We start from the raw sequence: 17,245 nt of genomic DNA, 5'->3' as shown, positions 1-17,245 counted from the left end.
CACAATCATAAGGTCCACAGCAGAAAACAAGTGGTGTATGTGAGAGCACTTATGTGTAATTGTGATCTTAATTGCATTTTACATACTCATTACAATCTCTTAATGGTAGTTTACGACTTAAAACCCTACCTGTCAGTAGTAAAGCCCTGTAATTACATGACATTTGTGACCAGTGTGTGTGTCTACATGATACTTTCTATGTACAGTATACCAATACTGCCCTGATATAGTAATTGTATAGTCTTTGAGCCTGAAAATGACTCTTTGGGTGCCCTTCTGTGTTGAAATGAAATAGCATTACTAGTATCAAAAATCTTTTGTCTATAAAGTTGTAGTGATGAGTGCAGAGTTTAATTCTTCATTATCTGTACTAAATGTAGTCTTAATTGTGCACTTCTCAAAAGTGATACATGTATGAAGAAGAAGTGCATGTTGCTATTTTTCAGTGTATCATAGATACATGTAGCTGTTATAACTTAATTCCAGCTTCAAGTATGAATTACCACTCAACTTGTGTCTTTTTGTTTCAATCAAGAGAACATTTTGACACCTTTCCAAACATGAAAGGCCCAGATGAGTCGCTGGCCCAGTTCAGGACTGATAATTACACACGCTGGTTTGGTTGTAAACCCAGTATAAGTGGCACAGACGCTTCCCAGTTCATCGTTAGTCCAGTAGAGATGGCCGCTGAGAAAACAAAATTGAACTGTAGGAAATACTCCTTGTCTCTAATTCTTCAGGAAGCAAGCATTGTTTCCTGCCACAGTAAGGGATTATCTTGGCGTTTACTTATTTGTTTTACTCTATCTATAGACAGTATGTATGGGGAAGACAACAGTATTTCAGTTCCAAACTGTAGCTCCTGCAGTTACAGCTAGGTAAGTTCATATAAGTTTAGACTTTTCATATTGTAGTTTCATTTCATTGTTTTTTTCTAATCTATATCCAGGTCCAACGACATCAATCCGAGCCCTTCAGACAGAAGTGGACAGTGTAAAACAGCACATGCAGAAACAGGTAGGCTAATCTCAACTTTCTTTCTTTTGTGTCCTGATTTGTTATGATTGTCAAGCTCCCTTGAAAATCAGTTACTGAAGGGACTACACTGCATTGAAACATATATTGTACCAGATTATATCTACATCTAAGCTGCCCCTCTGCTTTCTGGTTATCAAGTCCTATTCATGATTTCAACTGTTGAGTCAGGTCACAGGAATTTGTCAGGAGAAGTTAGTTTGTTTGTAACATCTCTGTATTCGTAGATATTTTTGATGATATGCTTCAAATTGGTAGAATGATGTTGATTTACACCGGACAATAAGGTTCTTCACAGAAACATCATGTGTCATGTACCATCGGTAGATGGAATGGTTTTCTTCTGCATTTCTTCAGACAACTGCTTGTTGTACAGATACAAGTGCAACGGCTTCATTTAGCTTGTAGTAATTTGCATGAAAATACTCAATGTACTTGATACCTATTCATACCATAATTTTTGGTTTTGTTTTCCTGGTAACTAGCTTTAATGAATGCCAAACCTGTCAAACTGCCTATAGCTGCAATTTGTAGCCAGATAAACTCTCTTTTCATCAATGATACAAACCACTTTGTAATAGTGCTCACTTCTAAGACTACTTACTTTGTTCGAATTAAATACATATAATAGCAAAGTCCTGATACTGTTCACAACTTCTAACTTTAAACCTCAAATGTCTGCCAGCCATCTTGATAAATGTGCCCATTTTGTGCTATGCCTCCAGAATTTACATTTTACCCATAAAATTCTCCATCACTCTCTGACTTACCGTTCCTGCTTCATACACGTCTGCCACAGTTAGCACATGTACCAAAGAAATAAATGGAATGCATTCATAACATCCTTCTCTTGTTTGGCCACCCTTCTCCATCCCCCCACCCCCATAAAACTCCCACCATACTACCCCATCATGCCCCTGTACCACCTTGTCCCTGCCCTATCACACCTCACCTCTAGGTGGAGCTGCTGCAAAAGTTCCAGGACCAACTGAAGGTGAAGTCGCACGAGGTCAACAACATCAAAGCAGAGCTGCGGGCTTCAGAGGTAGTCCCTATCCTGCGTGCTGCTGCTAATCATGCCATCTCTTTTGTAGGCGAAACAAACATAGCTTTATGGGTAACATTTGATAGACCCTAAACATGATCTAAGAGTATGAAATGCATTGATCAGGATCGACCAAATAAAGATTTTGAAAATGAAGAGACAATAAATGTCATAACAAGAATTGTGAAACAGTAAATGATGCTTGAAACAAATGATAATTCAAGTGATAGATTTATCCATACTTTCATTTTCCAACCTTGCATAATATCCAGTCTCTATATTTTGACTGTACTATCAGCATGTACATAATCTGTAAAGAATAATGACATGGCAGTCCATTTAAAAGAGAAAAAAATCGAAAAGCTTATGTAATGCTGAGGACAAATTTGTTTTCCAAACTTGTCTTTTGTTTTTCTTAAGTGTTTTTCTGCCCCCTCAGATTTGAAAAAAAAGATGAATTATTGATAATGTCATTCAGTACAAATTCATCCATCCTGAATTATTCTCTTAACAAAAGAGTGATGGATCAATGACACGCATCTCTGGGGAATTGTCACTTGTGTAGTCTTCAGGCCATACCAATTTATATCTTTGGGTTCCCTGACTTGTAAAAATCAGGCAATAATCCAAGATGAAAATAGATGGCTATATTCACTCCCCGATACTGTGTATATCAAGGTATAGACTTCCCTGCAGACTCAGTTTCCATGTTTTTTTTCCCGTTCAGCATGACCATTTTGTGATCCGGAACCCAACGAACCAACAAATCAAATTGGGGTGGCCTGAAATAGTGAAGCATTGTGACCCTCTCTCTCGTCAATCACAGTAGGTCGTTAACACACATGATGTCATTAATTATTGACCACTGCAGACTGGAACAGACCCTGCAGCGACCACCAGAGCTTCCAACACTGCAAGTCAGGGCTCCCTTGCTGAACTCAAGTAAGCATTTTTTAATTCATTTTTACATAGAAATGTGACTCATGTGTTTCAAGCAACTAATGTATTATTGTGTCCCTAATACTAATGATGGAAGCGTGTTGCTTAGCAACAGGGCAACCAGTAGCTGTGTTAGTAGATATGGCAAGATGGAGCGAAGCAATTTAGGTGGGCTTAGAAAATATCTTCTTGGGACAGAACCACTACATTTGATCCACAGATTGGAAGTCTTAACTTATATTGCATTATATTACCTGTCTTCATGCTACTATCTTACATCCCAGGTGCCTGCAAGGTGAGGTGAAGAAGTCCACAGATTCCTCCACCCTTCGGAGTAGCCCCGTGGGACAGAGCTACGTACAGATCCGCTCCTCCCCCTCCGGTAAGGACCCCCACATCTTCATCCCCAGCCCTAGGGCAGTGCGCATCGCCGTGTCGCCAAGCAACTCAGAGGTCATCGACAAGCTGATGGGCACACGACCCGGACAGGAGGTGAGACTGTCCAACGCGCGGACTGGTCAGGACCGGACTGGGGGCGCCATGGCAACAGGAGGAAGGACAAGCGCTTTCGACCCTGTTGGGAGGGGAGCGGAGGGAGGGATGCTACGACAGATGGAGAAGGAACGAGCCAGGACAAAGTCTCCTGAACTACATCCACAGTAGGTTATAACACACAAACACACATGCACACACACACACACACACACACACACACACACACACACACACACACACACACACACACACACATAACACTAGTCAGATTTAGAGGGAACCTCAAGAATCTAATTAGGTTGGAAGGATGCATAAGAGGTATGACAGATAAAGGTACCGTAGTGTAGTGCATGCAATTATTATGTGAGTTTGCAATGGATATGTGAAAATTTGTCTGAAGAAGATTGAAAGATTGAGTTCCTATTTGTTAATAACATGACAGCAGCACTCAATAATAAATGTGTTGTTTATTTTTTCCCTTCAGGTCTCTGTCCACAATAGACTCCCTCCAGGTGCAACACCTGAAGGAACAACTGAAGCAGGTGAGGAGCAACTTTCCAATCTATACTAGTTTCTTTTATTCTAAACTGGGTAATATGGGAAATGCTTTAGACAGACATTGGCTTTACATCTTCTCTTGTTCCCTCATGCTGCATGAGTCTCTGGATAGTGTCTCTGGTTCAGAAGAGGTTAGAAGTCATCCTGCCTTTACTGGTTTTAAGATACATGTACTTATAGATATGCAGGGAAAATGTCACTGTTTTTTTTCATACATGTAGCTGAGCTGGTCAGATATTTCTCCTTTTCCGCACAAGTCCTCCTGGCACGGTCCTGGTCCATCTTTAAAGCTGTATTGTTTAAAGCTTCCCATCTGTTACTACAAATTAAGAATCAGTTTCCTCATCCATATAAAAATGTTTTATTCTCTCAGGCCAATGAGCTGACGGACCTCCAGAAGCACCACTTCCGTGAGGCGATCACAGAACTGCAGGATAGATTACAGGAGGCGCTGCTGCAACGGGAGAGGCTGCTGGAACAGAGGTCAGCTCAGGGCACATTCTATTTGATTTGATTGTTTGATTGATTGATTTTTGTCATGTTTAACTAACGTCCTTGGTTTAACTAGGGTAGCCCAACTCAGTGGTGTGACCACTGCTTTACTTTACGTTCTTGTCATAGTAGGCCCCGGATGTTACCAAGAATTTTGATCACCGTTATTTTACTAATTGTTCTTCTCTCCTCTTCATAGAGAAAATGAATCTCGTGAACGTGACCAAATTGTGAGCGAGCTTCAGTCTACGCTGAAGGAACTGGAATCTACCAACAAGCAGCAGGAAAAGGTGGAAACCCCTCATTTTACATTTTGGTCATACTTTGTGATTTGCACGTATCTCTAGGTCTTCAAGTTGTGAGTGACCATACACAAACAGATCATCCAAATCCATCAGCTCATCCATCCTCTTGAAGGAAATGACAAGGCTTGAAACTTAGTCATGGTGTATCATGGTCTTCCCCTCTTTAAAATGACGTAACCTTTTAGAATTTCTTAATAGTATACTACTAGTTTTATAATGTATACCAAGTGCAAAATGATATCAACTAGATAAAGACAAAGTACGTAACAATGAGGACACAACCCAATCATTTGAAGCAGTATTTCATGCCAAGCTGTATTTTCCACTTTTCTTGCTGTTCCAGGCCATGTTAGACACCAACGCCCGTGTGGACGACCTTCAGAAGAACCTGAAGACGGCAGACGTGGCACTGGTGCAGATCCGCACCTTCCTGGCGCAGGAGGAGGACGGGCAGGGCAGGCCGTTCCTGGCCGGGGAGAACGCCAGGGAGACTGGGGCGGCGATCCTGCCACAAGTCCTGCAGAAATGTCTGCAGGACAGGGATGTGCACATACATTCACTCACAGCTAAAGTCACTAGGGTTGGTACCCTCTTTCTTTTATTCCCTCTTTTCTGTCATTTTTCTTCCCTTTGTCATTTTTCTGAGAAGTGTCTGTATCTGTATAGCTGGTATAACTGCCGTAAAATACTAGCTTAGAGAATTCAATTTGCTTTTACTCATTTTCCCTTTTACTAATTCTTTGCTGCATTTCTCTCTTTACCTGCACTTAAGTATATTCCTTGAATCTTTTTCTGTTTCTTTTAGCAGGTCTATTTGTAGCTTTCGATGATTGTGATATCATAATTCAATCAATTGTCCCCCAGATTTTTCAAAGAAAGAAGTTGAAGCATTGGGTAGAACAAAATAGAATAGACTCTATTGTAAAGGACTAGGAGATTAGATATTGGGCTTTTCAGTTATCTGATCCAGATGGCGATACATTGATATTTTCCTCTTGCAGCTGGAGCAAGATGTTAGGGAGTCCCAGCAGAAGCTTCAAGAGGAACAGCACCGGCTGACCCGGGACAGCCAGGACAGGCTGCAGCAGGTGGTACAGGAGTACAAACAGCAGCTGGACAGCGCCACGGAGAGGGCCAACAACTCTCGTAAACAGGCCACCACCCTGCAGACACAGCTGACACTGTTACAGTAAGTTGTTTCAGACCAATTTATTTGTGGGTTCTCATATTTAGACAACAGTGCTGAACTAGAATTAATGTTGAACTGGAAGTCTGTATCTTGGGACTTACAGCTTCAGGGAGAGACAATTATCTGATTGTTGCAGTAGCAAAATTTTAAATTTCAAACTTCTTGCACCAAGTGGCTAAAGAGGTATTTCTGAGAATTTCAGCATTTAGAGGCTTGATTAGATTTTAGTGCACAAGAAAATGGCTGGTCACAGAAATGGCTTATGAATCAAATGTTTGTCTCACATTTTCAGAGAACAGACTCAAAGCCAGGTGGAATTGAAGGACGGCCATATTGCTGACCTTGAGGCCAAGTATTCTGCCTTCAAGGACGAACACAAGGACATGAAGCAGGGGTATGAGAAGAAAGTGAGTATTTGTAGAACATTTTGTTCTGCTGATATTGTCATGTTAATTAAAGAAGTTCAACTGTAGTGTGCTGTTCTCTGTAGTTGTCAGAAAGAGCAAGTACAAAATATCCTTCTCGATACAATGGCATGTAGCTTGTTGGGAATGAAAATTTCTTTGACATACATTTCCATTGGCTCTGGCATTCACACCTTCTTCCTCCATGCATGTCCAAAAGAGTTTCGAGCCCACTACTGTTCATCACACCCATCTTAATTTGAGTCGATATTCGTCTGCTCACTCCCAAAGACTCACCCTTACACCCTCTCCCCTGTTGATCCTATTCATCTCTGGCTCCCACCTGTGTTTTCCTCAGGTCCGTGAGCTGGAGCGAGCGCTGGAGACACTCCACTCGGAGATGTCCAACCTGCAGCTGGAGAAGGAGCACTACCAGGAGTCACTGGAGGAGTGTGAGCAGGAGATGACTCAGATAAAGGTGAGGAACTCCATAGCAGTATACAAACTTTGCTACGCCAAGTCATCATTCTTTTGAACAGTATATTATATAAGGTTTACCACATATATTTATTTCATTTCAATGGTTCATCCCATGTTTTCCTGTCCACCCCCACAGCAAAGCCTGGTGCGTGGTGACGAGGACCTGAAGATCGAGCGCGAGCAGACGAAGCGGCTGTGGTCGCGTGACGAGGAGCAGAGCCGACGGGTGCACACGCTGGAGGCGGAGCTGGAGGCCGCGTCGCTGGAGGTGCGCAGGCTGAAGGAGCTGGTGCAGACCGTCAAGCAGGAGTGCAAGAACCAGATGGAGAAACAGGTACAGGGTCACTTTGTTGGTTTCAATGTAACATTGGTCAAGCAACAATTAGAATCTATAAAAGACAGGGGTAAATAGGTATGCAGGGACTTTCTTGGGTTAAATGTATCACTGGCCAAGTAACCATTAGAAAAGACTGGGGTTTCATGGAAAATCTAATCATTTACTTCAAATTCAAACATCTCTATCATGATAAAAGTTGTGTAGACCCCCTACTTTTTCAACACTGTTCTAACTTTCTTGTACTATTGTTGTTTGTCTTTGTTTATGCTAGCTGGAGCAAGCAATTCTTGTCAGTAGAAATTGCCTTCTATATTTCATCCACTATTCAACCATTGAAATATTACTCTTTTGCTTGGTAGTGTTTTTTCCCTTTTTTTCTGAACACTTTTATTTTATGTTTGTCTTGTGTTTTCTTGTCTTTGTCCTCTATGCTGCAAAACAGCTACAAGATATCATAGCATCAACTGCATTTCCTATCACACCACAATTTACTCTTAAGGCCACACCAATTCAGTTTCTTGGTTCTGGGATTCACTGCCTCATTTTCCTCGCTCCCCAAGTTTCTTGCAAAAATCTGAGGACCAAGAACTTTGGTGTGGTTTAAGATACAATCATACTGATCTCTGTGTTTCTTCTCCTCCCCTCTGACTGAAGCCTCCCTCCCACAAATCTGAAGGGGATGGAATCTGGGTTATTGTAAGTGGACTGTCGTATGTTGGGGGAACAAGTCACCACCGTTTTCATCTATTCTACTTAAAGATAACTTCATGCACTTGTGTGATACCCTACCATGTCCTTTGGACCACCTTCTTTTGAACATTGAAGTCACTACCATCAGTATTGTGATATATATTAGTTTTAGTGTGATTTCAACAACCCTATACAGAATGTCTTTTGGTGGGTGCCATAATGTCCCTTTCATTAAATGTGTAGTCAAACTTTAAGTGGTAAAAAGGTGCCTTGTGTTTTGTGTGTGCCACCTAAGAATCCTAAGTACACTGTATGACCATTAGGTCACTCTTTTATCTACATTATGAATATAAATTTTCCTCTATGCTACCCAACATTAATACACAATGTTAACAACAGCACCCCATGGTGCACTTGCCATATACTATAGCTACTATCTTTACTCTACCACAAGTGAAATGTATGTGGGTGTGCAAAGATATTGAGCAATTTGATAACAAAGAAATTCCAGAGGTCACAGTTATCCCAAGCTTGCTCCATTAATTTCCGGCAACAATCAAGAAGGAATTGAATCAGTGAATAAGTACCAATCTGGAAATGAAGAGTTGACAGAAAAGTGAAAGTTTTCCCCTGTCGCCAGGTGTTGGAAGTGAAGGAACAGGAGCAGCAGCGCCTGCAGGAGCAGATCAACGTGCTGTCTGCCCAGCTGGAGACCGAGCGCAACCAGAGCCTGAAGCTCGGCCGTGAGTTCGAGTGGAAGACAGATGACATCAAGGCCCTCCGGCAGAGAGTGGAGGAACTGCAGCATGCTCTGGATGATGCTCAGAAGCAGCTCAGCTCAGTGGTATGTGTTCAAACACAACAAAACCTGGGACTTAAAAACTTGTTGTTATTTGCAAGAGAGGATGGATTTCTTGACTTTTATTCTTACAAGTAGTATTATCTTTTGTTTGCTTATACATGTATTCAGTAAACAGCTTTGTCTCATCAATTAAACAATATTTGTAATTTTGTATTGTAATAGACAACCTCCAACTAATTTCTAGGAGGCATTGCAATGCATATGATTTTTTAAAGATACTGCTTATGGCACTTGTTCTAATTCTTATGTCTTTATTCATATGCTAGACTGTTGCCAAATAAACAGGAACAGAATAGAATAAAATGTCAAGTAAATCAAAGTGAAATGAAACAGAAATAAGACAGAGGCTGATCCCACAGGTGGGAGAGAAGAACGAGCTGTCTGCCGTGGCGGAAGAGCGGCTGCAGGATGCAGAGCGCGTACGACAGGAGCGAGCACACTACATCCAGATGTTGGAGAAGAGGAACGAAGAGTTCTCCTCCCTACAGAGCAGCCATGATAGGCTACAGGTTAGTGCATCTGTTTACTACCGGTAACATAGCACCACATTTCTTTACTTGTAAGAAGTTACAGGAAGGATGATAAACCAGATAGGGAGTGAGTGTAAGTTGTAGTTGGAAAATATAATTATAAGGTGCACAAAAAATGACTGGTTGGAACTGTCACACACTTTGGTGTACCCTTACCTTCATTGATCAGGGTAGTAGGTTCCTTAATGTAATCAATGTGTGGTTAACTGTTGTTCTAACATCTCCTCAGAAGGATTCCATCCCTGGCCAGTATCTGCCAATGCCGAGTAAAGGAACACCAGTGGCTAGAGAAGGATATCTAACTTCTAAGCATAGCTACTGAGATTTAGGTGATGTCAAACCTGTACAAGTGACCACCTCTACATAAAGACCACCTGGCCAACGTGACCACTTTCTCCTGGTCCCTTAGATAATTTTTCCCATTGACACAAGCATTAAGAATCCTGTCTAAATGGTGACCACCTGTCCACATAGACCAGATTTTATCAGCTCCATGTGTGGTCTTCTTGGGCAGTTTTGACTGTAGTTGCTAACATGTTCTGTTCCTGCAGGTCCAGTTGGAGGAGCGCGAGAAAAGCCTGTCGACGCTGCATCAGCAGAGCGAGAACGTGTCGCACATGTTGCACCAGGGCGGACAGGAGGCCGCCACTCTGCGGGTCGAGCTGGACCGGGTCAGCAAGGCGCTCAGCGACAAGATGGTGGAGACGGAGGAGCTCAGGATGGGCTATGTGAGTTGTCAATCCCGCACAAACAGTATAACAAAGCATTTGAACTTTTCTTTACTAGGAGCTGTAGATTCTGTTGGGTAAAGTTACGAGGGGGAATTCTCACAACTCGAGTCACAGTAGGATAAGATTTTGGAGACAGGGGAGCTCAGAATTGGCTATTAGTTTTTAACCTTATAACTCTTAAACCAACACAAGTTCTGTACAGAGATTCATGGTCATATTGGGGAATCCTTTTTTTTTTGGCCCGTAATTGTATATTGATAGACTATGAATGAATGAATGAACTTGATTGCTCAACAATTGTACAAGATACAATGTATGGCAACTATGTCACAACAATTGTAGAAAACATTCCAGATTACAATAGCTAAATGATGTGAGTTCTTAATCTAATAAAGAGAGGCAATATATCAAGCACTAAGTTTCTGGCGTCCCTTGCACAATCTCTTTGTTTCATCATTTCTTCAAGTTTATGAAAGAATAATCTTAATAATCTAATGTACTGTTTCCCACCCCAGGAGACCCTGACCCAGCGCCTGCAGCTGCGTGAGAAGTTCCTGGGGAAAGTGGAGGAGGAGAAGAAACACCTGAGTCAGCAGGTCAGCCAGAGGGTACGAGAGGTCACCGAGGTCATGCAGGAGAAGGACAGGGCCAGTCAGGAGCTCAAGGACAGCAGGCTTCAGGTCAGGAGGGCAAATGTTTGTTGTCCACTCTCTGTACATTTTTGTTTCAGATTCTATGTTGAACTGCATATGACACACATTTGACTATCATCACCTTCACTTTTCAGTTCATCCGCTGAGGCAGGCCGTCATTTGACTTTAAAGCTAGAGCAATCTATTTCCTTGATTCTTGGTCATTTAAGATTTGAAATAAAGCAGGAGGTCTAGAAGGAAAACTTGAATCTGGTCACTAATACTTGTTATTGTGAACTATGGTACAAACCTCACCCTCAAACATGATATTTTATCTTTTACTTCAGCATCATTTTCTGAAATCTACAAGACAGCAATCACTGAGTGACCATTAAGGGACCAAAATTGGATTTGTGTGACCATTGATTTTATACTTAGCATATAGTGCACGATGTAAAAGTATGATTTAAAAGACAACAAAGCACACAAAACGTGAAAATTTTCATTTGTTATCTATGAAATTTGCTGAGCGTTCTTTCCAATTTTTGCTCAGCAGTTGGTTGCTCTGTAGTCACAGTTGAAAAGGGGCATTAGGGTGTACAAAGCCAGAAGCCATTAAAACTGTTGTAATGTTTTACCTGACAGGTAGCGTACCTGACCGATGAGCGTGACAGTCTGAAGGCCCTCCTGGACGGGAGGGAGGGGGAGACGGAGCGACAGATCAAACGTCTGTCCAGTAAGCTGAAGGCTTCCCTACAGGAGCTGGAACAGACCAGGAAAGCCCTGCAGGCAAAGGAGAGTGTAGACAACAAAGGTGACTTATTCTACTGCAGTTCATTATGATTCCCCTCAAAGACACAATCAATAAACAACAAATTTTGTCTACTTTCCCAAAGTAAAGAAGACATACTTTAACTAAATATACTTAATGGTATTTCCTTCTCCTCAGCCTACCACGTGGCAGAGACTATCCAACAGGAGGTTACAGACCGCAGGAGTGAGATTGACTCCCTGAAGAGCCGGCTCCACTGGCTGGAGGAGTGCCTGGATACAGCTGTTAAGGTTTCTCTTCAGCATTACCTATCCTTTCGTACTTCTCAGTCTTATTCAGTCAAATTTTGCTGAAATTGTAAAATTTCCTATCAATATATAATCATTTAGGCCTTTGTTTTTGACATCTCGTGACTTGACACAATTGTGATTGTCTCTGTACTTAGGAGAAGGCAACTCTGCAGACATCCAGCGAGGGTCTGAACATGAAGCTGGAGAAAAGTGATGGACAGATCAGCCGACTGCAGGAGGAACTGCTGACGGTGTCGGACAGGGAACAGGAGGCACGACACAGGGTCACCAAGCTGGAGAACGCTCTGGAGAAGGTAACCTGTACATCCCAATATTATGGGTTTAAACCTTCAGAATTTCCAGCCCTAATGTAACACCAAGCTGAAAATGCTTAGAGGACTACACCTACATGGGGTTCAAGTGCTATTCTAGCTGTTAATGTTCTTAACTTGAATATGCAGTAACTGGTGAGATGACTGAGATTAAGAATGCCCTAACATGTAACTGAACATTGTCTCTGGCCCTTGTATTACATGGCTGCTCTTAGGTGGAGATGTTGAGTCGACTGGTAAGTGTTCTCACTATGCAAATAAAACAGGGCTGGCATTATAAGATGCATGGCTCAGTAATGAATTCATTCATTCATCCGTTCCTTGATCCACCACTTAATCAATTGATTCCCTCATTCACTCATTCATTCATTCATCCATTCCTTGATCCACCAGTTAACTCATTGATTCCTCCATGTGCACAGGCTGCAGTGAAACATGCAACCCAGCAGGCGCTGATTGAGCAGCAGGAACAGGAGCTGGCACGCATGAAGCTGCGACACAGCCTGGAGCTGCGGGAGCTGCAGCGCAGGGCTGCAGGAGTCACTGGTGCTGCGGCTGACACAGCACCTGACGCAGCCGTGGCGGGTGTGGGAAGCCTCGGTTCTGCAGGAGTATCTACTCAGGGATTTTTACATCAGACCATTGCACCCAAGTCACCCCCTGTCTCCCAAAAGCCTTCAGATGTAAGTATGTCTGCAAGTTTGAATGAGACCATAGTCTTTCTCTTAGCATGAGAGTTTTGTAATGTAGATTACACCTTCATGTTAAAGTTAGATCTTGTGTTAGTGAAGAAACACACACTCTTTAACAATGAGATTTAAGCTTTTATAGCATTTCTAATTCTAGTATTTTCCTGCCTACTTTTGATTATCTGTGATGAGATAAATTTGCACTAAAAATGAAACTGCACTGAATTACCTTATCATATCTTCCTACTTCCCTACTACAACAGAGCTACCTCCAGAGCCTTGCTGCTAACGCCGATGCCGGACAGGAGCTGCGCCGGCTGCTGACGGACATGCGTCAGCTGATTGTGGACAGCCGGCCATCGGACAAGCACAGCCACTCACCAGACAAACACAGCCGGTCAGCGGACAGACACAGCCGGCCATCGGACAGACATAGCCGGTCACCTGACAAGCACAGTCATCACAGACACAGCGACAAGAAACACCACAAGTATCGGACATCAGGGAAAAAGTCAGTGTTTTGAAAGAGACAATATCCTCTTAATTTCTTCGACATTTTCTGAACTTTCATAGTTTCAGCTTTATCATTTGGCCTATCCCTTGTCCTTACCTAAATTTTCGAGGCAAATTTTGGATCACCCTACTCTCCCCACAGAAATATAGCTCACAGATAAAGTCCTCTTACTTCCAAATTATCTATATGTCCTAAGTCACTCGTGTAGTAGTGTTGACAGACACACTCTAGGATATGAAATATGTAATTTTGCTTGTTGAAATATTATTTTCCAAGTACATTGTGTCTTGTTGCCAACAGCTGAATGATTATTCAATTATGACATACAACAAAAATCATCACTATAAGCTACAGTAAAGCTATCAGCACCAAGGGCATGAACCATGTAGGAGCTGCTTTGATTTGTAAACCATAATTGTGTACAATTGTGCATAAACCAAGACTTGCTAAATGTAGGTCTACAAGCCTGTTTGTCATTTTGTCCCCAGAAGGTCCCCTCCTAGCAGTGCAACTGTCTCAGACACAGAGGAAACTGAGACAGACAGACACAGCAGAGCTCTCAACTCCACAACATCAGAGGACACTGTCAGATATGCAGGTTAGCTCTTCATGGTCTTAGATATGGCATCATAACAGGTGTGCCACAGTGTGATTGGTAACCCTTGTTTAGGACCAGAAGTCTGAGAGTTGCTGTCACTCACCCAACTTGTATACTGCTGGAAAGGATGGCATTTTCCCCGGTACCTTGATGACCATGTAGTAAGCAAAACTTGATTGAGATTTATTTTCATACATTTCATGTAGGTTTGGACCAGCCCATGTCCTCGTCTTCCCCTAAAAAAAGCACAAAATCTGAGGGACGAACAGCTAAATCTTATAGAAGCCAAAGGTCATTTGAACTGAACCGCTCCCCCTCCCCCATCGAGTCTCTACTGTCATCTCATCCCGTAACCAGGGGCAACCAGAGTGCAATCACGCTGACAACAGACGACCTTTCAACTGTACCAAGCACTATTCCAAAACCCTCTCGCAGAGGTAATTTTTTATTCTCTATCATTAGATAGTAATAGATACTATATCTTCCTTCTTCTTGTTTTTTAACTTTGATTGTAATTCTAAATCATAAAAACAGTTAATCATTTCTAGCTTAAAGTACATGGAAGGTGAAGCGGTTGCGTATGTGTTTCTGAGCTCGGTGATCCTGCTCTTGGAAGTCTGCATCCCAGCTGTTGTCAGTCATTTGACTTGTAAGCCACTGGTAAAGGTTTCTGTCCTTGACAGAACGTTAAGCTATGGTTCCCTATCTATTGAACTCATTGCACATTGCATCTATATGTCTAGACTAGAATAGCCCTAGTGAGATAACTGAATGGAGATACCTCTATGTTCATGCCCATGATTTATCGTGAACACAGGTACAGAGTTGTCGCGGGAGACAGTAGAGCTGTGCAGACGACTTGAAGACAAGCTGCAGCACCTATCACAGGTGGGAGATCACCTGAAGATGGAGAATCAAGGTAAAACACACAGGAGAGGATTATTGTATCTTAACTTGTAGACAATTCTTGGATACTGACTTGCAATCACAACACAAAAGCAAAATCATGATTAATTGGAATAATGTAACCATCTAAGTTAGTCACAGCGTCTATTCTTCCTAAGTCAGAAATATTAAATTCACTCACCGACTCAATACAACTGGGATCACAGCTTCAAGTCTGCTTGAAAACGGACCCGTCTCCCACGCCATTCACATACAAGATTCAGTATTACAAAAGTCAGATTTGTTTCATATGTCTAGTAGTCTTCATTTTTTTGTTTAAATCTGCCTCAAATAGTGTTGTATACAGCTGTAATTGAGAAAATTGCACTGAATCTCAGCTGATTTGTTTCTGTCTCTCCAGAAATGGCAGCTTTGATCAAGACTCATGACCGCCAACTCAAGCGTGTGCGCCAAACCGAGAAGACAGTGCAAAAGGCCTGGAAATGACCAACTGGCAACCAGCTTGCAAACCAGAATAATTTATGAAGAGTTTTAATGTGAGTTTCCTTGCAGAGTAGTGCTGTTTTTCTTATCACAACTGCACAGCATGTTTAAAACTGCAATATATGTGTAAAAGACCACTGGACTATAGTATAGGTGTCCTACAATATTTTTTTCAAACACAAAGTTGTCAAGTTGTACATATTCAGTACTGTGTTTAAAAAGAAATGTGATTATATTAATGTTAACAGAGGTTTCCATGTATAACTCATTGGCAGCTATGTTCTGATTTATGTAAAAAGTCTCAAATATGTATCTCCAATGTAGATGTTATTCCTCAAAGTGTCTTTCCAACTTCGCATATGTTGTTGGACTTTACCGGTAGATCTCTCATGACTGCATGTATTCAAGCACTCAAAAACAACAGGGATCCATATCTTTTGTATTTTATGATACTGTTCCATGTGTAGTACACGTCTAAGTTATTCAGGTATGTAAATTTACACTAAGTGTAGTGGTGCCTTTTCTAACCAAAGTACATGTATTTACTGTTGAAAGTAAGGTTTATCAGGAAAATGTTCACCATTAATAAAGTCATCCACAACAAGTGTAGAAATATGAATTCCAATAGTATAAAAACAGATTTCTTTACCATCGCTGAGTTGCTTATGCCGCTAGACAATATTTTTATTTGCAGTTGGTCCTTGAAAGTCTGTAGTTTTTCATTGTACATACCTCAAGATGAAGTCCAAAGATGCATCAGTGGCTTTGTGTCTTATACTTGTACTTAGATTTTGAATATGAACATTTATATGCTGCTGTTATATTTCTTTTGTGAGGTTTTTGATACCAAATATTTTGTTTTATACTGTTTTGTTTTGTTCAGATTATTATGTACTTTTGTTGATGAAATGAAGCAATCTGAAAGACAAGAATAAAGTGGTCCTGCACTCAAGTTTTGAATCTTATTCCTACAGCTGCACTCAAGATGAATAAGAAGTCAAGACTTACTTCTCATGAGAAAATCTAAGTGCGAGAATAACCACTGGCTATTTGGCAAATTGCCTATTGGAGATTTGGAATCATGGTACATGACTCAGCTACATGAAGTGAAGTTTGTGCTAAGCCTTACTATGGGGTTCAATATCAGATGGGCTGAACCTAATTGCATATGGAGGTTTTATTTTCAGTGAGGCTGTATGATGATTGTGTTCTTGTGTATCAGTAGTTATTTGAATGTATGGTAGAGTGACAGCATGTCCCAATCCAGCCACACCAATTCTCCGGGGGGTGTTGTTACCAAGATGAAAATGGAGGTATAGTTTTTGGCCTGTCTGTGTGTGTGTGTTTCCGGATTTTGTAGTCAACATAGCTCAAGAACCTCTGGATGGATTACAATGATATTTGATACATGTATGTAGGTAGGTCTTGGGAAGAGAAAGGTCAAGGTTGATTTTGGTATGTGACCTCAGTACTGCAGTAGAACTTCTGGTTTTGGTATCTTTTGTCCGGGACGTGCTATGGTCTTGATTTTGTTGTGGCAGGTAGCTTGTGAGGTTTGGGCCCTTAGCAGCTTGCTCTGGAACTGCAGAGGCGTTTTTGTCAAAATATTTCAGATAGAATAACTTTATGGTAGATTAAACATCTTTAGATACCAATTATGCAAATAAGGGCCTGATTTGCATAATTGATGTGACATTGCTGTAGTCATATATTCCGATAGTCATATATTCCGATAGTCATTTTACATTGGTTTTTCATTCAGTAGCAACACTGCTGTTTCCGATAGCCTGCTCAACAGCTAAAATGCTAGTGGAAACTCCTTGTAAACTTGCCAAGTCGTCGCCACTTTTAGTCGCCAACTAGTTGCATCTCAATGAGAGGGCGGGCGGCACCACAGACGTCTGCGGCTCTTAGATCATCACATCCCGCTCGGAAGT

At 41.6% G+C, this 17,245-nt stretch overlaps 1 protein-coding gene across 1 annotated transcript; it reads left to right on the top strand.

Moving 5' to 3' along the window:
* The first annotated feature begins 519 nt into the window (after window positions 1-519).
* On the top strand, window positions 520-15,339 carry LOC136437241 (coiled-coil domain-containing protein 158-like). The gene is made up of 27 exons (XM_066431721.1): window positions 520-765; window positions 950-1,017; window positions 1,994-2,080; window positions 2,952-3,022; window positions 3,304-3,678; window positions 3,999-4,056; window positions 4,446-4,555; window positions 4,764-4,854; window positions 5,213-5,449; window positions 5,835-6,058; window positions 6,351-6,465; window positions 6,821-6,940; window positions 7,079-7,276; window positions 7,934-8,080; window positions 8,610-8,813; window positions 9,191-9,340; window positions 9,913-10,089; window positions 10,608-10,772; window positions 11,370-11,538; window positions 11,674-11,786; window positions 11,942-12,100; window positions 12,541-12,801; window positions 13,071-13,318; window positions 13,810-13,919; window positions 14,126-14,356; window positions 14,737-14,838; window positions 15,226-15,339. Exons 1-27 carry the CDS (start codon window positions 561-563, stop codon window positions 15,309-15,311), a joined length of 4,281 nt encoding a protein of 1,426 aa, XP_066287818.1. The 5' UTR covers window positions 520-560; the 3' UTR covers window positions 15,312-15,339.
* Window positions 15,340-17,245: the final 1,906 nt, after the last annotated feature.

This window comes from Branchiostoma lanceolatum, chromosome 6 (genome assembly GCF_035083965.1).
Source record: "Branchiostoma lanceolatum isolate klBraLanc5 chromosome 6, klBraLanc5.hap2, whole genome shotgun sequence".
NCBI lineage: Eukaryota > Metazoa > Chordata > Leptocardii > Amphioxiformes > Branchiostomatidae > Branchiostoma > Branchiostoma lanceolatum.
The sequence above is the reverse complement of the archived record's forward strand: the minus strand, read 5'-3'. Positions and strand labels throughout refer to the sequence as shown.